The sequence below is a fragment of the Fopius arisanus genome, unplaced genomic scaffold (assembly GCF_000806365.1).
Source record: "Fopius arisanus strain USDA-PBARC FA_bdor unplaced genomic scaffold, ASM80636v1 scaffold00038, whole genome shotgun sequence".
Taxonomy (NCBI): Eukaryota; Metazoa; Arthropoda; class Insecta; order Hymenoptera; family Braconidae; genus Fopius; species Fopius arisanus.
The window spans coordinates 279951-301852 of record NW_011887777.1 but is presented as its reverse complement, the minus strand read 5'-3'; the positions used below and the strand labels follow the sequence as shown (position 1 = coordinate 301852).

General features: G+C 38.9%; 7 protein-coding genes across 8 annotated transcripts; 4 read left to right on the top strand and 3 right to left on the bottom strand.

Annotated features, from left to right (window-relative positions):
* The first annotated feature begins 2981 nt into the window (after positions 1-2981).
* On the top strand, positions 2982-4893 carry LOC105266385 (pre-mRNA-splicing factor RBM22). Its single transcript, XM_011304507.1, has 3 exons — positions 2982-3210; positions 3287-3340; positions 3597-4893. Exons 1-3 carry the CDS (start codon positions 3157-3159, stop codon positions 4728-4730), a joined length of 1242 nt encoding a protein of 413 aa, XP_011302809.1. The 5' UTR covers positions 2982-3156; the 3' UTR covers positions 4731-4893.
* A 384-nt stretch (positions 4894-5277) lies between these two features.
* On the top strand, positions 5278-6900 carry LOC105266384 (ras-related protein Rab-24-like). The gene is made up of 4 exons (XM_011304506.1): positions 5278-5697; positions 5755-5843; positions 5960-6234; positions 6445-6900. The coding sequence occupies exons 1-4, from the start codon at positions 5584-5586 to the stop codon at positions 6576-6578; spliced, it is 612 nt and encodes a 203-aa protein (XP_011302808.1). The 5' UTR covers positions 5278-5583; the 3' UTR covers positions 6579-6900.
* Positions 6901-7010: 110 nt separating this feature from the next.
* On the bottom strand, positions 7011-8523 carry LOC105266383 (S-adenosylmethionine mitochondrial carrier protein homolog). The gene is made up of 2 exons (XM_011304504.1): positions 8253-8523; positions 7011-7890 (listed from the first exon to the last, which is right to left on the bottom strand). Exons 1-2 carry the CDS (start codon positions 8313-8315, stop codon positions 7114-7116), a joined length of 840 nt encoding a protein of 279 aa, XP_011302806.1. The 5' UTR covers positions 8316-8523; the 3' UTR covers positions 7011-7113.
* A 73-nt stretch (positions 8524-8596) lies between these two features.
* On the top strand, positions 8597-11739 carry Dok (docking protein homolog). The gene is made up of 4 exons (XM_011304503.1): positions 8597-8807; positions 9128-9308; positions 9667-9840; positions 10112-11739. The coding sequence occupies exons 2-4, from the start codon at positions 9237-9239 to the stop codon at positions 11624-11626; spliced, it is 1761 nt and encodes a 586-aa protein (XP_011302805.1). The 5' UTR covers positions 8597-8807; positions 9128-9236; the 3' UTR covers positions 11627-11739.
* Positions 11740-11839: 100 nt separating this feature from the next.
* On the bottom strand, positions 11840-13529 carry LOC105266381 (DNL-type zinc finger protein-like). Of its 2 annotated transcripts, none has more exons than XM_011304501.1 (2): positions 13181-13529; positions 11840-13103 (listed from the first exon to the last, which is right to left on the bottom strand). In XM_011304501.1, exon 2 carries the CDS (start codon positions 13065-13067, stop codon positions 12525-12527), a length of 543 nt encoding a protein of 180 aa, XP_011302803.1. In that variant the 5' UTR covers positions 13068-13103; positions 13181-13529; the 3' UTR covers positions 11840-12524. The 2 variants fall into 2 exon arrangements, with proteins under 2 accessions (XP_011302803.1, XP_011302804.1); XM_011304502.1 differs by having other exon boundaries at positions 11840-13049.
* A 68-nt stretch (positions 13530-13597) lies between these two features.
* On the bottom strand, positions 13598-16178 carry LOC105266380 (rhodopsin). Its single transcript, XM_011304500.1, has 5 exons — positions 16004-16178; positions 15314-15640; positions 15010-15257; positions 14356-14781; positions 13598-14220 (listed from the first exon to the last, which is right to left on the bottom strand). The coding sequence occupies exons 2-5, from the start codon at positions 15632-15634 to the stop codon at positions 14091-14093; spliced, it is 1125 nt and encodes a 374-aa protein (XP_011302802.1). The 5' UTR covers positions 15635-15640; positions 16004-16178; the 3' UTR covers positions 13598-14090.
* Positions 16179-16841: 663 nt separating this feature from the next.
* On the top strand, positions 16842-20948 carry DZIP1 (DAZ interacting zinc finger protein 1). Its single transcript, XM_011304499.1, has 4 exons — positions 16842-17115; positions 17463-17604; positions 17777-18141; positions 18389-20948. Exons 2-4 carry the CDS (start codon positions 17478-17480, stop codon positions 20648-20650), a joined length of 2754 nt encoding a protein of 917 aa, XP_011302801.1. The 5' UTR covers positions 16842-17115; positions 17463-17477; the 3' UTR covers positions 20651-20948.
* Positions 20949-21902: the final 954 nt, after the last annotated feature.

The window sequence follows — 21902 nt, the reverse complement described above, 5'->3', positions numbered from 1 at the left end:
TTCCTATGGGTCGTAGCGCAAAAATACGGCCAGATTCGTTTATATCTCGTCGAGACGCATCGATTCCATGTATCGAAAATTCGATTTGAGCGAATTTTTTTTCGATTTAGAAAAACTCGATTTTCTCTCTTTCTATGGGTCCTAGCGTGAAAATAAGGGTATTTTCGTCCATATCACCGCGAAACGCATCGATCCAACATATAAAGCAGGGTATAGGTGCATTTTTTTTTTCAATTTATAAAATTGCGATTATCTCGTTTCCTATGCGTCGGAGTGCGACAATAAAACCCCCCAATTTTTTGCTAGCATTCATCCCATTTTCATCCCTTTATTTCGTTCCTAACCATGCCTACAAACACCATGCTTATACACATACCCCTTTCTCAATTCCAGCTTCATCCTTACACCCACCCTCTACCTTCACGCCTCTGCCCAACCCCTAATTTAGCCATTCACCCTCCCAATCCTATTTATTCGTATCCCTCCATTGGGATATTACTCGCCCAAAAGTCCCTCCTTCGTCCGCTCCTGATCACTTCTGCCGTGAAACTCATTTTTCCCTTTCCGAAATTGAAAGGCCCCACTATCGCCATCTGCCTAATTTTAATTTCTCTAAAATTGACAGCTAATCGCTTCGTACTCGCGAACCTAAATTCCGGGCATTCAGTGGATCGAATCTTTCCGGGAAAAATCGCGAAAAATGTAATAATTGTGTGCACGGGCCGGTAATTGGGTGTCGCGAGTGAGAAGTGGATGTGTAAATTGTGGGGAGTGTTTTTATTCCGCAGTGATTGAGCCGCCATATTTTTCCCCAAACGATCATTGGAGAATTCATCTTGGTGAAATCTAGGGGGTCTCTTTGAACGTCATTTACACGTTCATTCCTCAATTTCCCACCCCTGAGACCTAATTACCGGCCCGGTAAACATAATTATCTAGCTATTGACCCTACGATGATATTTTTTGAGGGTCTACAGGGGCGGGTATTTAGTTCCCCGTAAAACGCGTTTTTTCTAGGGAATTTCCTAGGGACATGTCGGGCAAAAATCCCTCCACCCGGGCCTTAAATTCGTTGCCCCCATGTAACCCTTAACAAAGTCCAATTAATTCTTGACCAAAAAGTATCAGGAGACCATGAAAATCGAGGAGGTATTCAGTAAAATTTGAAAATTAGAAATTTTTAAAAAAATATCAGGGGAGCATGAAAATGGAGGAGGTATTCACTGAAATTTGAAAATTCGAAATTATTGGCGATACTTTTTCAAAAATTTCGAAATTTCAAATTTCAGTGAATACCAATTTCGTAAAGCAGAAAATAACCGTCACCCCGTCGACTGATCCGTCTGACAGCAGGACTGCTACTGAGGCAGTTACCGAGTCGGCTGACAGACAGACACCCCATCATTGGGTGCGGCCCCCTCTTTCTCTCCGGGTGAGGTACTACAATGCCGGTGGGGTCACTCAAACCCCCACTGAGCGGCTCAGTTCTGGGGGAGTACCCCACCCCAAGAGAAAGAGGTGGCCGCCCCCAATGGTGGGGTGTCTGCCCGTCAGTCGACTCGGTAACTGCCTCAGTAGCAGTCCTGCTGTCAGAGCGACCAATCAACTGGGTGAATTTTATTTTCTGAAAATTTAAAATTTTTCAATTTCAGTGAAGACCCCCTCAATTTTCATGTTCCCCTGATACTTTTTCAAAAATTTTGAATTTTCAAATTTCAGTGAATACCTCCTCGATTTTAATGTTCCCCTGATACTTTTTCAAAAATTTTGAATTTTCACATTTCAGTGAATACGTCCTCCATTTTAATGCTCTCCCGATACTCTTTTGAAAATTTTGAATTTTTCAATTTCAGTGAACACCTTCTCAATTGTCATGCTCCCCTGATAATTTTTTGAAAATTTCGAATTTCTATATTTCAGTGAAGACCTCAATTTTCATGTTCCCCTGACACTTTTTCAAAAATTTCGAATTTTCCAATTTCAGTGAATACCTCCTGAATTGTCATGCTCCCCTCATACTTTTTCAAAAATTTTGAATTTTCAAATTTACCTGAATACCTCCTCAATTTTCATGTTCCCCAGATACTTTTTCAAAAATTTTGAATTTTCACATTTCAGTGAATACCTTCTCCATTTTCATGCTCCCCCGATACTTTTTTGAAAATTTTCAACTTTTCAATTTCAGTGAATACCTCCTCCATTTTCATGCTCCCCTACTTTTTCGAAAATTTCGAATTTTCAAATTTTAGTGAATATCTCCTCAATTTTCATCCTCCCCTGGTAGTTTTTGAAAAATTTTGAATTTTATAATTCCAGTGAATACCTCTTCAAATGTCATGTTCCCCTGATACTTTTTCAGAAATTTTGAATTTTATAATTCCAGTGAATACCTCTTCAAATGTCATGTTCCCCTGATACTTTCTCAGAAATTTTGAATTTTTTAATTTCAGCGAATACCTCCTCAAATGTCATGCTCCCTTGATACTTTTTTGAAAATTTCGAATTTTCCAATTTCAATGAATACCTCTTCGATTCTCATGTTCTCCTGATACTTTTCCAATAATTTCGAATTTTCCAATTTCAGTGAATACCTCCTCCATTTTCATCCTCCCCTGATACTTTTTCGAAAATTTCTAATTTTCAAATTTCAGTTAATACCTCCTCGATTTTCATGGTCTCCTGATACTTCTTGGTTAATGGTTATTTTGTTTTGGTTAAGGGTTAATTGGACTTGGTTAAGGGTCATATGGGGGCGAAAAATTTAAGTGGCTCCATAAAATTTAAAAATTTCAGTGACGACCAATTCTGTAAGTCAGAAAATATCATCCACCCCATCGACTGGTCCCTCTGACAGCGGGACTGCTACTGAGGCAGTTAGCAAGTCGGCTGACGTGTATACAGATACACCCCAGCATTGCGTGTGGCGCCCTCCCTCTTTTGGGGTGCAGTACTACAATGCCTCTGGGGTCAGTCAAACCCGCAGAACTGAGACTCTACTTTAGTCAATCCTCTTTGGGTGGACTCTTGTGTGGACATCGAAGTGACAATAATATCCGAATAAATCTTTATCGATATCTTGTGTTATAACTTTTGCAATCTCGAGGAAATAAAGTTGGCCCTTGACTTTCCAGTGTGTGTTAAAAACATCGAGACATCATGGCTATGTCAAAAACCACAAACACGTACAACAGACAAAATTGGGAAGACGCTGTATGTTATCTTGCATTTGGAAATGATATATTATTTAACTTTCTTCGTGGATTTTTAATAATTATTGGCATTTCAGGAGTTTCCTATTCTCTGTCAAACATGCCTCGGAGACAACCCCTATATACGAATGGTGAGTGATCCTTCAGTGATTACTAATTGGTGATAACCAATTTCTCGTAATGGCGTCCCAACAGAAATGTCGGGCACAAGCCCCTTCTGACAATTTCTTGAAATCGATCTTCTTCAATCACTCTGGTCTTGTCCTGTCCTGTTTCGACAAAAAGAACAATTTTTTTTGGGAATTTCTGTTCCATTTTTCCTAAGAACTCATAATTTCTTCAGAATTTACAAAAATATGCAATTAACAATTTCTTCCTTAATTTCAGACGAAGGAAAAATACGGAAAAGAGTGCAAAATCTGCGTTCGTCCATTCACAGTATTCCGTTGGTGTCCAGGTGCGAGGATGCGTTTCAAGAAAACCGAAGTGTGTCAGACCTGCAGTCGCCTGAAAAACGTGTGCCAAACCTGTCTACTAGACCTTGAATACGGTCTGCCAATTCAAGTTCGTGATGCTGCTCTGAAAATCAAGGATGACATACCACGATCAGATGTAAACAAAGAGTACTACGTGCAAAATATTGACAAAGAAATCGGTAAGATTGACGCAACGAGTCCAGCAGGAGCAGTTGGGAAATCAGCAGCAGCCTCAGATCTTCTGATGAAGCTCGCGAGAACGAGCCCCTATTACAAGAGAAATCGTCCGCACATATGTTCTTTCTGGGTCAAAGGAGAGTGCAAGAGAGGAGAGGAGTGTCCATATCGTCACGAAAAGCCAACAGATCCAGACGATCCATTGGCAGATCAGAACATCAAGGATCGTTATTACGGTACGAATGATCCAGTTGCTGATAAATTAATGAGAAGAGCAGCAGCGATGCCAAAATTAGAACCACCCGAGGACAAATCTATTACAACCCTTTATATTGGTAATCTTGGTGATGTACTGACTGAGAAACAGCTGAGGGATCATTTTTATCAGTATGGAGAGATTAGATCTGTGACGATGGTACCACGGCAGCAGTGTGCATTCATACAATACACGCAGAGAAATGCAGCTGAAGCAGCTGCTGAAAGAACATTTAATAAACTCATACTCGGTGGAAGAAGGTTGACCATCAAGTGGGGCAGGTCTCAGGGGAGACAGACAGTGTCTGCTGCTGAGGCAACCAGAGAAATTCTCGAACCCGTTCCTGGATTACCAGGTGCTCTTCCACCTCCACCAGAGGCTATGGGCAACAATTTTTTCAATCTTCAAGCGACTCCTGGCATGATGCCTCCTATGATGATTCCACCACCACCTGTTGCCCCTCAATTCACTATGTTCCCACCACAGATTGCTGCTGCTACAGCGACTGCTCCCATTTTCCCACCTGGAACTGCTCCCATTCATTATCCCAGTCAGGATCCGTCCAGAATGGGAGCCAGTCAAGGTATTGGCAAACCCTGGCCTGAAGAATAATGCAGATTTTAAGGATTTCAGCGATATCCTCAGATCATTGTCAATGATTCTTCATTTTTATTTTTATGTACATAAGTGTGTGGATTATTATCTCCATTTGTCGTCATGAGGAAGTGAATTTTCCTCGGTTCGTTTTTTCTGATAAAAATAAATCTGTTATCGATCCTTAAGTGTGAAGAGTTATTTATTAATTGCCATTCCAGTAATATTTTCATCATTTTTTTTTAATGTTCGGAACAAATCCATGATCATTTGCAATTTATCAAGTTCACTCTGCCAGAGAATATGCATGCCTTACGAGAAGAAAATGAATTTGCCCAATTTCTACTACCTGTTGAGGATGAAACATTGAATAGCAACGAATGCAAGATATATTTAGCAGATGAGTGTATAGCACCTCGAGATGGAGATATCGCAGAGGATTTATATGGGGAGGTGATAAAACATTCGCAAATGCATTTGAAAATGCCAATTTTATCAACGTCTCGGTTGCTTCAGCGACCGCGGCAGCGCTAATAAAATAATTGCACAGGACCGTCAATGTCAAGAACAAAAAACAAAACTAGCGCCATTTGAGAGCAGTAGAGGGGGAAAAATCCCAGCCTTTGTTGTTGTATTGCTGGTGGCTGTAGTACACCTGTCAAGGATCAATAATCGATCAGTAATTAGTGCTTGTCATGCTGTCGTCTAGATAAACTATGAGGTTTCCATGATTTTCGTCGAAAATTTCTGTGACATTTCATGGCTTATAACCTCCAAGATGACTCAGAGCTAGATAAAGACACGGGGAATGTTTACAGTATTGTTCATCAAATTGAATAATTTATCCGTCAATTGAGGGGATTTATTCAAAATGCATCGAGTCGATATGAAAATTGTACTTTTGGGGGACGGGGCTGTGGGAAAAACAAGTCTCATGGAGAGATTTGTTAATGAGAGGTTTAACGAGTCACTCAAGTATCAAAACGTAAGTTAATTTTGATAGTAATGAGATAGATGATTAATTTAGAAAATTGATTTTAAGACTATTGCAGCAGCATTTGCATCTAGACAACTCGAAATTAACGGTGAGAAATTAGTCTTAGGAATTTGGGATACGGCTGGCAGTGAACGGTAAATTCATTTATTTATTATTAATTAATCTGGTGTTATAATTTTTTCTGACCATTGACATAGAAATTGTTAACTGCTTAGTCAAAAAATGTTTTTTTTTCTCGTCATGAATTTAGGTACGACTCAATGACTAAAATTTATTATCGTGGAGCACGAGCAGCTATCGTCTGTTACGAGATATCCAACCAGCAGACATTCAATCGAGCCAAACACTGGATTAGAGAACTCAGAAGTGTTGAAGAAAAATGTAAAATTTATCTCTGCGCCACGAAGAGTGATTTGTTGCTAATGGGAGAGACCCCATCTCCGAGTTTAGAGGCTGTGGAACTTTATGCCTCTGGAATTCAATCGAAATGGTATATTACGTCAAGTAAAACTGGAGAGAACATCTGTAAGTTCTTATTCCCAATCTCAGCAATACTAATTAAATCAGCAATGCGTTTCCTTCATTCTTTATATTCTCCTTCAACGCATAATATTTTTAATAACTATTCTAGAGCGATGATATTCACACATAATAGAATAAATGTACGCAAAAAAAATGATCTGTTAATTTTATCGCTTTGTTTAACTATTTCTTATTGTTTCATTTATTTTCCAGCTGAAATGTTCCAAGAAATAGCAAAGGATTTTTCAATGGATCCTAGTAATCGTGAAGAACTTAAACAGGAGTTGATAACTATTTCAGTAAATGATAAAGGATCCTCATGGTGTGCGTGCTTCCGCTGGAGATGAATTTTCCTTAAGAAAAAAACATTCACGGAATTTTCCGAATCCCTCATAAACAAACGAAATGCTGAAATACTCTCTAGGATCGAGAAAAAAATAAAAAGAGAAATCAAGGGTCTGGGCGAGGACTATTTTATCTATTTTCACAAATGAGAAATTTACGGAGTGTTAATTGATCAATTACTCAAGGATTACATTTAATTTAATGCTCATACCAGTGAAAAGGCTGAAGACATTGGGAGATAGCGATATTTTTATTACGCAGGATAGATTTATTGGAAATGTTATATACAAATAGGCGAATTCCAATAAAGATTTTGTAAATTAATCTCTGATCTTCTTATTTTCATCTTATAACAGATGAATTTAGTGATTTTTGTGACGTAGAAAAATTAATTTCAAGTTCTCACTCGAAACCCACAGTATTATGGGTTTTTATTTTCTATTTTTGGTGCTCCATTGTATCTAAGGGATTAATAAAATTTCCACACCACCTTGAATTTGAATTAAAGGGCGTGGATCTAATGTGAAAAAGAATGGATTAATTAATAACAGAAGACTCTGGGAAAATTAACGTAGCGCAGGCGTATCTTGATTGTTCGTAAATTCCGAAGAAGACAAATCCTCCGATAGTAAAACCAACAGCTCTTAATGTGCAGCCAGTGAATAATCCCCTCAATCCTTTTTCCCTATAAACTTCTTTCATCGTTGAGATGATTTTTACTCTTTTCTGTGACTGATGTGCCAGCATTATTCTCGTTTTGATAACGTCTAGGGGAGTGGTAACAGCAGCAGAAACAGTCACCGACAGGGCTCCAGCAGTGGCACCTTCAAAAGGAGTGCACTCCCTTCCCTTTTTCCTCTTCCAGCACAGTTTCAGGTACTCCCAGAGGGGCATTTGAAGAAAGCCAAACGGCAAATCCCTGAGTAAAGTACTTCCATATCCTCTATAAAGTGTTCTGACACCGAGGGATACTGGATGGGCATTGGCCAGGAGAGCCTGCCTCCTCTGTTTGAGGACTTCCACAGGTACTTTAACGAGGCAGGATATGATTTCAGCACAAGAAGCAGCTCCCATATGAACGAAACTGTGATACTTGACGTCAACCATTGGAGTAACTAAAACCTTGAAGCCCTCGTAAGTTACGAAGAACAGAGAAGCTATTGGGGCTGATCCAGCGACTACTGGTCCCAGGCCTTTGTAAAGACTTTTAAATCCCCCAGATTTTTGAAATCCATGCTGACTTTGCAATCTCGTTTTGACAGTGTCCATGGGGAAGAAGACAACGTCACAAACCACCCCAGCAGCTGCTCCGGACTGAAGCATTTGAAATATTTTCTTTGATTTTTCAATATCTTCTAGAATTATTTTTCTTCGATAATTCATTAAAATACTGAAGAATTTAAAAAATTGAGATTATCACGTCGAATAATTTGTATTTCCACATGCATTCAAAAGAATTTCTCCAATTCAAGGTTTTTATAAATTTGAACTTTGAAATATGACAAAAGGAATTGTTAAGAAATATTGGAAAAATAATTTGCCGCCCTGACGCAATGAGTTGGACAATTTCAGATTTGAAAAATAGAATGCCATTCGGTGGGAAAGAGTAAAAAAATCGAAATAGAATGAAAATTCAAGAAAATTTTACGTTTCTTCGAGAAAAATAATCAACTTACAATCATTGACGACCAAAACACAGTTTTGGGGCTCTCATTGCCGGTTTTCTTCCCTTGATACATTTTGAGGTTATCCCTGAACCCTGAAAATTCCACCAAATTTCCGGAATTTTCCCAAGATCAATTAAATGCCCATCAATTCACTAGATATCACTCGACTTTGTTCAACGAAAATAATGAAAAATCATTCACTAATGATTGGAGATTTTATAATGTCTCTTATCTCCCATCTCTCACACGTGTGACCACTATTTCTGTTTTACCGAGTGAAATTCCAATAAAAATAAAAGAAAAAGTTATTAATTCTTGAGGGCGCTCCTCTCATATGCGTGCACTCTCCCATGTGTTGCAGTCTGCATAAAGAGTTGGTGTCTGCCATTCACTCCCAAGAAAATACAGGACACCTCAGGATAATATCACGACCTGTCCAACGATAAAACGCGAATAAACAGTTCAATAAATCCATAATCCTCGATAAATTGCAAAAAAAATTCGGGGAATGCGAAGAGAGAACGAAAGTTGAAGATATTTGTTTGGGATGATGAATTGTCATTCGTAAGTATGAAAAATAATTCGTGTCTCACTGTCTCTAGGACATGTGCAAAATCCATTTCTACTTGAAGATGTAAATAACGTTTTGTCTATTGCGCTGTAATTTTTAATATTCATGAGATGGCCTGGATGGAGGGAAGTGGAAGATAGTCGTATTTTATTTTTTATTATTTCGAGATAACGAGAAACTTGTCAAGTTTGTCCTAGAGGCATTGCATTTTCACCGCATGATTCATGTTTAGCTTCCTGTTGGCATTCCGAGATATTGAATTCATGTGTTGTTACAAGTGTTGGATTATTATTCTGTATGTCATTAATTTCAGGTTGAGATATCTGGTTTTGCCTGGGTGAGGATTTCTAGGTAAAGAGCAAAGTGAAGGGGAATTTTTCTCGGAGCCTGTTATCTTTGAGTTGTGATAAGAAATTTGAGAGATGGATATTGAGGACCCTGTGATGCAGGGACTACTGTTGTTCCCTCCTCAAGGGGTTCTTGGACAGCTCAAGGTATTTTTTTTTTCATTTTCATTTTTCTCTGGCATTTCTCCCTGCATTGTTAAATTCTGCAAAATTACGAGTGTTCACTCCTTGCCTCTGATTCACTTGCAGATAATTTTTCAAATGTTTACATGATAAAATAAATCATAAAAAAGGTATTTGTGCTATACGCCATTTTTTAAATTTTCATGGATTTGATATGAATAATAATTGCTATTGATAATTATAAACAGTATTTTTACGTGTCCTGGACAATTACGTGAAATTCAATAAGAATTTTTTTTGCTCAGTAAAAAATTGTTCGCTTAGATTTTAGTTGAGATTTATCTGATTTATTTTCACTCTTCATTTTTTATGTTTTTTCAAGAAAACATGGCACAAGAGATATTGCCAGCTCTTCAAGGCCAGCAAATACGGCATCGAGCGGCTAGAGATTTGGGACAGCAAAGAGGACTTTCTGGGACAACAGCTGAGTCCTAGAATAATCACCCTGGAGAATTGCGTGAAAATCGGCCCGAGCAATCAGCCAAAAGTTATTGCGGTGAGGAATAATCTAAAAATTTTATCGTTTGAGTGATTCAATGGGTGCGAGATAAAAGAAATTCTGAGTCGGAGTGTTTCCTTCCGGTGAGGAAAAACATACAATCGGCCCAAAAAGAAAACAAACAACACACGTAACAAATAGATATATTATTTCAAATTTCATTTTAATGCTGAATAAATGTTTTGCATTTATTATATTGACAGATTATTAAAATAATGATTAATGCACTGGGCAAAGAAAATTTGAAAAAACTCGTGATATCCTGCAGGTGGTGACAAGATCGTTGACCCATCACTTTGGGTGCATAACTGAGGGAGAAACTCGTGACTGGATAACAGCCTTTCAACACGTCGCCTTCCCGGATCTACCCTCGATGGAGACCATCGAGGAGGACAATGACCTCTACTGTACCAGTGGTAAGGGTCTCTTCTCTGTGAAACTGGTGGAAACAGATGCCTCAAAACGCTGTCGTCTGGACGAGAAAAATTACACACTTCTCGTTGGTGACACCGAGATGAACCTCATGGACGGTGATACCGTGAGATTTACCTGGCCCTATCGATACATCAGAAAATATGGATATGGCGAGGGTAAATTCACCTTCGAGGCGGGTAGAAAGTGTGAGTCAGGGGAGGGATCATTCCGACTGGAGCACAGCAATCAGCAGGAGATCTTCAGATGCATATCCTCAAGAATGAAATCAATGAAGAAACTCCTACGAGGAGAAATTTCAACGCCTGGGGTGGATCTCAATGATGTCCAGTATCATGCTGCCCTCTCCATGGAAGCTGGCTCCAGGTCCCCACTTCCACCAACACCAACGCAGAATCTCATTGATCTAGATTATTCCAGCTCCCAGAGCTCCCAGAGGACGATATTCCCGGGCTCGACGTCATCATCGAGTATTGAATCTGTACCCTTCATCAGGAGTCCCCCTCCCATCGTCTCTGCCAAACCCGCGAAACCTCCTAGGAAATTTTTCATTCCAGGTTTACGAGAACACAAAACCACACCTGAGCTCCCTGACATTGGCTGTGGCATATACCGTAAATTAGCTACGTACACATCTCCAGAGACCGCCCGAAAATTATCCCAGACGATATCATCTCCTCAGGACGACGAAAAACATCCGTACGATCTCGTGGAGGTTCGTAACAACGCCTGGAGGACTCACGGAATCGACACTGTTGTCCATACAGAAAGGAAAGACAGGCCTGAGCCCCAGAATCCGAGACCCGCCAACGAGGAAAATGGAAACGAGGATAAAAATCTCAAGAAGGACGACGAGGACTGGGTCGAGGTGAACGTCGAGGAGTCTGGGGATCGTCTCCAAGATGATGAGGACTCCGACTGTCAATACGAAACGATGATTTCCAACAGCACAGGGTTGTCGACAACTGAAACAGTTACAGCATCACCGATCATTCATAATAATCTCACAAAGTCTGATTCCACTGCCAATTATGATACTCTTCAGCATTTTGGGTCTCTTCACAGGCTGAACAATCCTGGGTACAAGGCCCCTAATTTGAGTCTCAGTTTACCAATGAGAAATGCATCATCACAGTGCAATTCACCGACCGTTTCTTTGGAGAGTCCCTCATGGAACGATTACGACGTCGTCGAGGATGTTCAGGCTATCAGATTGGCTGATGACAGTAGCCGGGGGTATGGGGTCATCAGAAAGAAGACAAATGCTGCCACTAATGTTAATACAGGACCTCAGCAGAGGATCTTCAATAACAGTGAATATGCAATTGTGTCGAAACCCAAACGAGTTTAGTATTCGATTTTACATCACGCGGAGTTTAGTCCAACAGGTGATTGGAAATTGGTAGACAAGTGGTGGATATCTCTGCAACTAAGGGAAATAGCTGAATTGTTGTGATAACCTTTTTTGTAGGTCTCCATTAGCTCCGTAGACAAGATCAGGGTGAGATTTCAATTATCTCCCATAGTTTCTCGGATATTTCCGAAAAATTCAACGAACAGTCAATTTATGCTATGCAATTAAAGCAGTTGTTTGATTTATTTTACAACGACCGGTGAGATAATATATTTTTATAAACAGACGTACTACATTTTTTATATTCCGATCTGAGTGCCAATGCTGTACTATTTTGTATTCGATATTAGAATTAAGAAATCAATTACGATAGGTTTTTTATAATTTTGTTAGGATGTCGAATGAGAGACATGAGTATTTGCGAAACGGTGGACCAAAGATCTTTAACTTCACACCAAGTGATAAGATTAATTGTTTAATGATCCTGTATTGGACGGTCCAAAGTGCCTAATTGTATGTGTTGAAGCGCCTATTGGCCCGTAATGATGAATTTTCTTATTCATTGCCTTAGGATAAAATTGTAAAATATTTTACACCATGTTGACGATAATTTTTATAGATAAGTGAATTTAATAAATCTATTGTTACCGATCGATAATTACTGTCACATCTACATTATTTCGTCTGATTGGGACTGACAAAAAATAGAATCCTTTCGTATTTTATATTAACATATCAATAAAGCGACTTATATTATAAAACTTTGTACAAATATTACATACGATCTTCATAGATTAAAAGTACATGACGTATTTTATGAAAATGTGATGCACAATTTCAAACAGAAATTGTGATATTAAAAATCGTCTAATTTCTATTCTCACCTATTGATTAATTACCGATTTGGGAGGGGCTGACCTTCCGGGATCTCCACAGGTTCGTCTTTCGTCATTTCCATTTTCTCATCCTTCTTCACAACTTCAAAAGTATCAGATCCATAAACTTGGAGTCTCTTCACAGTATGTCCTTGCATTTTCATGATCTTTTCGATGTTTCTTTTAGCCTCAACCGGGCCAAACCACCCCAGGTTATCAGCAATCAGATGATTATTTTTGCACCCATCGCACTTGATGATGACAACTCCCTTCTCATAAGCCAATTTCGTCATCACCTTGGAGTTCCTCGTTTCGCATTTTCTGCAGGTGAACATTATCCTCATTTTCGCTTGTACTTTGGCTATTGGATGCTTTACCAAAGGCTCTTCCGTGTTCTGTACCTCCTGGGGGCTGTCTTCCACCTGAGTCGAGAATTTCCTCAGAATTCCTTCCCTTTCCAGCGCCTGGAGGAGGATCCTGGGGGCATTTCCAGGGATTGGCTCCAGGGATTTTAAAGAGAAAATCCTCCAAGAGGCTCTACACATCTGCCTCAATCCAAACATCACCCGAAATTATGTTTGAGTCAAGAAATATATAACCTGCAGATTGAGAACAAAGAAACTATCATTTTTTAAACAAAATAATGCTTGTCAGGACAATTTAATAATTCACTCACAAAAATCGAGTTGGCCTCATCAAATTTCTTTACCCAATTTTATATTTTCTTCTTCCAATCAATGATAAAACTCTAATTTCATCAGTTTTCGCATGTTTCTCACGTTTTTATTGCGTTATTTCCCTGAACTAATGGCGCCACGTGTTTTTTTTTAAATCCGGGATATTCATTGGATAACATTTGGCGCCAGTCCTTTTCTTTTCTATTCAATTCTCAGAATTTTGGAGCTGATCTCGAAATTTGAAAATTGGAGTTGTAGAATGACTTGCAGATCGATTCTTTGTCATCGATCATTTGTTCTTTGCGGATTATTCATTCTGGAGAAATTGTCTTCAATTTTTAAAATGTTGCTGCAGGTTGGGAATTTTTATGTTGTGGTTATTGAATTGTTTTTAAGTGGTGCTAGAATAAATACAATTTTTGCTTCAAGGGTTGATTTAATAATACAAAATTCGAGACAGATACAACGATACTGCCAGATAATCCCATGGATTTGCCACACGCATTTTCACAATATAAATAGAAGAAAAAACCCATTACCGGTCTATATATCGTGTAATGCCAGATTCAAATTGTGGTGCAAGATGACTCTCAAACTCGATAATAAATTCGGCGAGGAGTTTTTATCAACTAGAATATCGTGTTCGAATTGATTGAGTTCTAGCGTTCACAGTGAACTCCATTGTCAACAATTTGATATTTCAATATTCATTTCAATATTCCAGAAAATGGTAATCGATGTTCGTGATAATTTGAATTTTTTGATGACAATGAAGACACCAGAACTCGTTTCAAGAGTCAATATGAGTCTTCAGCGTGTGAGTGAGCAATTTAATTATTTGCATGTCCAATTGAATTTGCAAATTCGAGATTGAGTTGAGTTATCTCGTGTGACGACGGATCTGACGAATTATGCGGATGCTTTTTCGCCTTCGGTGACAGTTGTTGTTGTTGATGTTGTGTCACTTCCTGATCCTTCGTTACTACCACACGCCAACGATGGGAATCGCTGGAAGAGAGCTGCACGGTACTTAGGGTGGCTGTAAAAAAAATTATTTTATTAAAATCGAATTCCATTCTTTCATTAATGTAATTGACTCCATTAAAGACTGATTAGAATCAGTTGACGTAATCTGGAGTAAATTGAAAATTTATTAATGGACTGATTTGATTACCTGATGCCATAGACAATTGGATTGTAGACAGCATTGGCCTTGGCGAAGACTGAGCCCCAGATGGTGAAGAGAGGGCTGATTTTAGCACTCTCGAAGACACCAGCATAGTTGATGACGAGGTATGGGGTCCAGGCCATGAACCACAGAGAGATGGTCATCAGGGCGACTTTGGCCAATTTGCACTCAGCACTTTGTGCCTGGTTCTCAGCTGATCTCAGAGATGCAACGTTCATCTTCTTGGCCTGCTCTCGCATGTTCTTCTCGTGGGCTGAGACAGCCTGGATGATGAAGTAGTACGAGTAGATGATGAGGAAGAGTGGAGTGTAGTACACGAAGATGCTGTAGACCAGGATGTAAGAGCGAGATAACCACTCCTTGTTGAGATAGTCAGTGCCACAGGCTGTCATGTTGCCCTCTGGGACGTATCTGTTATTTTTCCAACATTTTTATTTGTCACTTTGTAGTTAAATTCTTTTTTTCTTATTCTTGAAGAAGATAATAGAGATGGGTATCGTAGGATATCTCTGAATCTAAGAGGGATAGCGCAATTTTTGTGAAAGACTTTTTGCTAGGTTTTTTTCCACTCTACAAAAAAGGTCATGAGGGGAATTTCGAAAAATCTCTTAGGTCACGAGATATTCAACAACAAATCACCTGTTCCATCCGAAGAAAGGCGCCACGGTCCATGCAAGGGAGAATACCCAGATTCCGAGGATTCGGAGGAGTGCTCCATTGATGGTCATTGGCTTTCCGGCGAGTCCCTTAACAATTACGTTGTATCTGTCGAATGCTATCATAGTCATTGACCAAATGGAGCCACATCCGAAGAGAGAACCAGCACAGGCGTAGAGCTCGCACATGAGTGGTCCAAATACCCACGTCTCATAATAGCAATTGATCACCTGAAATATATATAAATCATTGGATATATCTGTGGTATTTGGTGGTGGGGCCGTACCATTGGTGGTGCCATGCAGGTCATCATGGCAAAGTCGGAGAATGCCAGGTTCACTACAAGGAGATTGCTAGGTGTTCTCAGTGATTTCGTCGAGGAGAAGATGTAGATGACCATTCCATTGCCCACTATTGAGACGAAACCGAGACAGCCGATCACGAAACCAAGAATTCCGTGCCATAAGGGGTTCATCGGGGGAAATTGGTACCAGTGAGGATCGATCATGTGGAGCATATCTGCTGGTACCTTGTCCACCACCGTTTGGTTTCCACCAGCTCCGCCATATGAATAAGCGGCAAAACTAGGTCCTGCTAAAGTCGCCATTGCTCCCTGAAATTTATCATTGTTGAATAGTTCAGAAATGAAAAAAATTTACCTAAAACGATTTAATGCGCTGACACGTCCAACGCTTCTCCACTTGCATTTTTGAGGGATATCTCGGAATATAAGAGAGATAGTGAAATTATTCTCAAGAGATTTTTTGTGCAGTAGAATTCGCGCAAAAAAAAGGGTTTCTATAAAAATTTCGCCATCTCTTGTAGATGCAGAGATATCTCCCAAAAACTTGGTAGTTAACTGAATGATGATGCTGGTGCATATTCGGGATGAATTGGGATGGAGATATTCAATGGAATATTTTTGATGTGCAGTGGGCTTGTTGATAATTAATCTTAATAGCAGAGTGCAACTCACCTGTGGGGTACTTGGAAAAAATCGTAACGATACGAACTAGTCCAAGTTTAATTGGTGAAGAGTGGGCTCACGTTTTTGCTGAGGATGTTGGAAGGTATGGAGCTTTTTTTGACGACTATCGGATGCGGCTCGTCCGAACACCTCAGAAGTCAGCTTAAATATGTACCACTGGTCGGGCTGAGGCACTTCATTTGTACCCTTTACAGAACCCACCGATATACCGATTTAAAACGTATAAATCTGACAAATAGTCTTAAGAAGTTTGTTTATTGAATTAGAGAGGACTTAAGAATACCGTGGAAAGACATCGTCACAACAAGATGGGAAACCTTAGTGAGGGACAAACAAATATAGATTACGAAGAATTCTTAGGACTCGATAATTTCCACAAGACCGAGTCAAATTATCGAATTTTTTACCAAGTTACAAATTACAAGTCAAATTCTCCTCCAGTCGAGATTTTGCACATAATCTCTTAATCTAGGGAAGATAGCGAAATTTTCATTAGAACGTCTTTTAAAGAGTGGAATCAGATCTATGCAAAAGATATTTACACAAATTTCTCTATCTTTTTTAGATTCAGAGATAATCAGGGTAAACTTATTCATTGGCTTTTTCATTCAGTGACTATTATAGTAAAAGTTTATAAAAATTATGTTAAACATTCAAATTTTTTTTATAACAATTATATCTTCACCTCATGTAAAGTAAATATATAATATACCGATCTCTGATATTCTCGAGGTATTTTCAATTGTTTAAAAACGGGAAGTCTGAAGTTGGGCTAATGATTTTGTATTCCCCTTCATGTAGGTGATGGGGACAGGTGCAGGTGCAGGTGTACACCGCGCATTTCATTTTTGTTGTGTAGTTGTTGTTGTGTAGACATTACAGGAGTATCGACTCTCGCAATGCATCATCTCGGATTAAAAGACATCACTGGGTGTTTCAGGAAAGGAATTCTGTTATTTCTATGTGCAGATATTACTGGGGATTTACTATTCCTTTGAGATTAGTCACGTCAGCGATATGCAAAGGGTTATGTCATTTTAAAATGACCTGGATATATTCTGTTTATTACGACGATGTCAACAGCTTGGTAATAGAGGAGCGTAAGTATCAAAATTCATATTTCAATATTGTTCTGCACTGAGAGAGAATTAAAGAGTCTCGGAGTAGTTTTCTTTCAAAATATTTATATGAAGAAGTGGAGGATGTAAAATAAAATAATTATTGTTTGAATAGAAAAAGAAAAGATAAGATATTTTATTGAGGGAAATTTATTTATTTGGTTTTCAAGTTATGAGACTGCTGTATTATTATTTCATTGAAGAACTCATTGTTTACCAGTGATCATTTACTAGTTGACATTTTTCATTGTTATTTCTTGGATTTCTGAAATTTTTATCCAATTTACTACCCAAGATAATCTGTCATATTGTCTGTGATCTTTTTACAGAGGGATGAATAAATAATGAGAATGGCTTTTTCGTTGAGAGCTGGCACCCATTGGTGCCATGATTTTCCAAAACTCGCACGTGAATCTGGATTCTATTTCAACATCAATAGAACTCCAGTGCGAATTGATTGGAATCGCATAAGTATGCTTATTATTGACGAAACGTTTTTGAGCAAGAATTTTCCGAATTTCTTTCACTCGAATTAAAAAATAGAATTGTCAGAGAAAATATTTTCGCTAATAAAGTTTCTCGGATTTAATTAATTTTTTTCATAGCTCGTAATTGGATTGAATAAAGAAATATAAATTTGCAGGTACAATAGACATCGATCGTCTGATCAGGGAACGAGACTTCATGACGATCGATGAAAACGTAAATAATGTCGTGGATTATTCCCTTGAATCTACCTATGACATTAAAATTCTTGATCCCAATTTCGTAAAAATATTCAGACTTGCCCAACTCTCGGTGGAATATCTTCTGTACTGCAGGCAATACTTGGACCAAAGTGTCATAATTCTGAAGGACGATTTGAAATTAAAACTTGAGGATAACCACAAGCTCAAGAGAGAGCTGTCACTAGCTGAGGAGAATATCAAGGAGTTGAAAGAGAAACCCAGGGAGAAGTACAAGTGGGTCGAAAAGAAGTTCAGCGATTCGAATGGAGAAATCCACAAAGTAAATGATCATCTCATGAAACAATTTTTTCCGATTTCCGAGTCAAGATTTTTTGGAAATATCTCCTAAACAAGCAGAGATATTGAAATTTTCGTTATGTTCTTTTTTGTGGAACTAATTAAGAGCTAGAGAAAGGTTTATTATACATTTTTAATTATCTCTGTTAGTATCGGAGATATTTCTGAAAACTCCACGGCGAATGTTTAATTACCTTTACCATTTCTCAATTGATTAAAAAAAATTTCAGTGCCCGCACTGCCCGAAGACATTTATATCATCTGTTTTCATGAGTTCCCACCTGACTCGTCGTCATTCGAATCAATCCATTCCGATTTCTTCCCCCGTCCACGAGGAATACCGGGCGGAAGCGGAGAAGCTGCACAACGAGATAAAAAACCTAAAGGAGCGTTTGAACGAAACTGAAAGAATAATTCGTAGTGAATCAGGAAAGCTCCATGAGTCCATTGAAAATACCAAAGCCCTTCACCTAGGAAAGGTGGAGCTGAGCGAGAGGCAGAGGATTGAGGAGGATTACGAAAAATATCGGGAGGAGATGAACAATCTCCGGAGCATTCTCTTCAGCGAGATTAAGAGCTTCGAAGGCACTGAGAAGAGACACTGGGAGAAACACGATGAGAGAAATGAACTAGTCAAATTGCAGGGGGAAGAGATCCAACGACTGAGGGATCAGCTTCAGGCACAGGGCTCTTTACAAATTTCCAACAGTCAATTGAAGGAGGATATTCAGGAACACTGGCAGGCAAAAATCCAGGAGATAGAGGAGCAGCATCGTTTGGACATGGAGAAGTTGAATCAACAGCTGATCCTCAATCAACAGACGACTGACAAAATGAGAATGGATTACACCAGTAAAATTAGTGAGCTAGAAGAGAAGTCGAGGAATTATGTTGACGCTGTCGTCCAGAAGGAGTCACGTGAGACGAAAATTCTCGAGAGAAATCCTAAAGAAATGTTTTCCAAGGAAACAGCATTGGCTATTGAAGACATTGACACTTCTTCAGGCGCAGAGATTTTAGAGGAAGATGAAGTGCAAAAGATCCAGTTGCAATCGAAGAAGACTGACAGATCGCCAGTTCCTTGTGGCAGTTTTTCCAGGAGAAAACCACTGGTGGATCGTGAGAAATTTAAAATTGAAGTGAAACAGGTGAATTCGGAGCATCCGAAACCCCTTGAGAGGAGTTATCCAGGGATTCAGAGTGGAGGAAAACCTATGGAGGAAAAATTGGAGTGTGAGAAAATTGTGACGTCTGTGGAGGACATCAATTCGGAATCTGCCACAATTTCTGACTCGCAGATGTCTCAGAGTGAGTCACAGGATGAGAGTGAATCCGAGAGTGAAGAGAGTCCCGAGGTGTCAAGGGTAAAGACTACCGAAGCAATAAAAATGGAAGTAGAAGAGAATTTTGAGGAACGACTGCGAGGTCTCGGGGTAGATCCAGAGTGGACTGGTCTTCCATTGACGACGTTCAAACAATTAATCGTGACGATGGCTCATCATCGCGCTGTGAGTACAAAAAAATCCAGCAGCTTCAAGCAAATCCGGCAAAGAATCTCGGAGAAGTTGACGAGTGGAATTCCCAGGGAGCAGATGCCCAGATCCATCGAGCAGGCGAAATCTCCTTTGAATAGACTCATGGGCAACGTCACGAGGAGAGCTGCGAAAAGTCTGAGAGTTCTCAAGATGCAGGAGTCTCCCTCGAGGGAGAAATCTAAACCCAAATTCTCGTTGAGAGACAAACCAAGCATGGCGAAGCTTCAGGCTGATCTGCTCCCAAAAAAGTTGGATAAAATCCAGGTGAGAACCCTGGAGAGACGAGAGCAGGATACAGAGAGAGAGGCATCGATATTCTCACCCTCGAGATTTAGCACTCCCCGATACGTACCGAGTCCTCATCAGGAGCCAGACCCCTCGAAAAATGTGAGACAGTTATTCCCCTCGTACGAGAGTATCAAGGATTATGGTAAGGATTTAACAGGCAAAATGCAGCAGTCGCAGAATCGAATTCTAGGAGAGGAAAGTTTTTCCAGCGTTTCTGTCTCTCAGGAGAAATTGGATCGAGTCGTGAGCCTTCCAGCCTCTCCGAAGGGCAATAGAAGCCTTTTGAAATCGATGACAGGATCTGTTGGAAGTCTCGTAAAGAAGAAAGTCCTGTTTGACCTGGAGGAGAATGAGAATAATCCAGATAATTATTCCAGGAGCTCTCAGATCTCATCGACAGTCGTCGATAGTGACGACGGGGTTTCGAGTCTTTCCGGTGAAGAGGCAAAACCTGAAGCCTCTGATAATCTTCAGGTGTCCCAGGGGGAGAGGAGGATTGAAGTTATAGCTCGACAGCAACTCTTGGGACGTCTCAGCAACGAAATTATGATTGCTCCTCCTATGCCTGCACCCAGAACCTCCACCTCGATCATTCCCTCGAAAAATATATCCAGCAGTAGAGAATCCAATTTGGATCATGACATCGAGGAACTACTTCGTATGGACTGAAGAAAATATATGAATGTACCTGATTTTACCAAATACCAGTAGCTCTTAAGAATTTATTTGTTAAGGACAGTGGAATTATCACAGTGCTTCTGCCATTCGTGTTTCAGACCTTTTGATTATGGAGACTAATGTAGATATTTTGACAGATGTTTACTGATATCACGTGTCTTGTAGATTTCTCATGTAATTTTTTCATTCAGGAGTTGATGCCAATAATAATTGTGTGTGAATTTTATTTGGCTTTCTTTGGTATGGGTATTTATTTTCAAATGTATATGGGATTTTTTTTTATTTTGTTTTCTTCGCTGTTCTGTGATATCAGAACGAAAAAAATAATACCATAACACAAGTCAAACATCTCATTTCTCCTTCCGACTTTGACATCAGCCGTGTTTAGTATTTTTTCATTTTCCTTCTACATTCTGGGAATTATTTATTTATGATTAAGACGTCATTAATTTTATCATAAAGAGATGAATGGAATGCTTTTTCTTTAATTGTTTGTTTCATTTGGATAAATAATATTGTTTCGGGAATCAAATGGGTTTGCACATGAAATAATTAATTTACGATGGAACTTAATTAATTTTATTCCAATCAGTCAAACCTAATTAATTTTATTTAATAATTCACTTGAGTGAAATTAATAATATTCTTAACTCGATAGGAGAATTTCATTTTTCTTGAATTAAGGGGAACAATAAATTGCATTTTCCAGACGCACAGATCGATTTAAATAAAAGTTAACAAATTTTTGGGGGATTGTTGTTTTAAATAATTATTGTTTCGTTAAGACTCAATCAACAGACGATTTTTTAAATTATCCAGAATATCTGCGATTTTATTCTCCAGATCGACATGACGCTTGCGTTCCACCTGGTGGTCCTGCAACAGAAAACGATAGAAAAAACTGTTATCTCTGGAATTCTCAAAATTATTTTCAAATGAAAAGTTCAGAGAAAAATACAGCCCCAACTTTATTGATTTCAAACGATCAATTAATTCAACACTTTGTAAACAAATTTTTTGCATTCGAAAGTTTTACAAAAATTTTGATGAAACGATCAATTAATTCAAGATTTTGAACACAATTTTTTTTTTCATTTGAAAGTCTCATAAAAATTTTATGAAACGATCAACCAATTGAAGATTTTGTACACGAATTTTTTGCATTTGAAAGTCTCACAAAAATTTTGGTGATTCATAAACTGTTCTCACAGAAACGATATATCAAAAAATATAATTATTTATA

Coding starts and splice junctions, on each gene's coding strand:
- Dok (XM_011304503.1), top strand. CDS start 9,237: ATGGATATTGAGGACCCTGTGATGCAGGGACTACTGTTGTTCCCTCCT. Junction 9,309..9,666: donor GGGTTCTTGGACAGCTCAAG/GTATTTTTTTTT, acceptor TGTTTTTTCAAG/AAAACATGGCACAAGAGATA. Junction 9,841..10,111: donor ATCAGCCAAAAGTTATTGCG/GTGAGGAATAAT, acceptor GATATCCTGCAG/GTGGTGACAAGATCGTTGAC.
- LOC105266383 (XM_011304504.1), bottom strand. CDS start 8,315: ATGTATCAAGGGAAGAAAACCGGCAATGAGAGCCCCAAAACTGTGTTT. Junction 7,891..8,252: donor TGTTTTGGTCGTCAATGATT/GTAAGTTGATTA, acceptor CAAATGCTTCAG/TCCGGAGCAGCTGCTGGGGT.
- LOC105266381 (XM_011304501.1), bottom strand. CDS start 13,067: ATGTTTGGATTGAGGCAGATGTGTAGAGCCTCTTGGAGGATTTTCTCT.
- DZIP1 (XM_011304499.1), top strand. CDS start 17,478: ATGAGAATGGCTTTTTCGTTGAGAGCTGGCACCCATTGGTGCCATGAT. Junction 17,605..17,776: donor AATTGATTGGAATCGCATAA/GTATGCTTATTA, acceptor ATAAATTTGCAG/GTACAATAGACATCGATCGT. Junction 18,142..18,388: donor CGAATGGAGAAATCCACAAA/GTAAATGATCAT, acceptor AAAAAATTTCAG/TGCCCGCACTGCCCGAAGAC.
- LOC105266384 (XM_011304506.1), top strand. CDS start 5,584: ATGCATCGAGTCGATATGAAAATTGTACTTTTGGGGGACGGGGCTGTG. Junction 5,698..5,754: donor AGTCACTCAAGTATCAAAAC/GTAAGTTAATTT, acceptor ATTGATTTTAAG/ACTATTGCAGCAGCATTTGC. Junction 5,844..5,959: donor GATACGGCTGGCAGTGAACG/GTAAATTCATTT, acceptor TCATGAATTTAG/GTACGACTCAATGACTAAAA.
- LOC105266380 (XM_011304500.1), bottom strand. CDS start 15,634: ATGGCGACTTTAGCAGGACCTAGTTTTGCCGCTTATTCATATGGCGGA. Junction 15,258..15,313: donor CCTGCATGGCACCACCAATG/GTACGGCCCCAC, acceptor TATATATTTCAG/GTGATCAATTGCTATTATGA. Junction 14,221..14,355: donor CCAATTGTCTATGGCATCAG/GTAATCAAATCA, acceptor TTTTTTTTACAG/CCACCCTAAGTACCGTGCAG.
- LOC105266385 (XM_011304507.1), top strand. CDS start 3,157: ATGGCTATGTCAAAAACCACAAACACGTACAACAGACAAAATTGGGAA. Junction 3,211..3,286: donor GACAAAATTGGGAAGACGCT/GTATGTTATCTT, acceptor TTGGCATTTCAG/GAGTTTCCTATTCTCTGTCA. Junction 3,341..3,596: donor ACAACCCCTATATACGAATG/GTGAGTGATCCT, acceptor CCTTAATTTCAG/ACGAAGGAAAAATACGGAAA.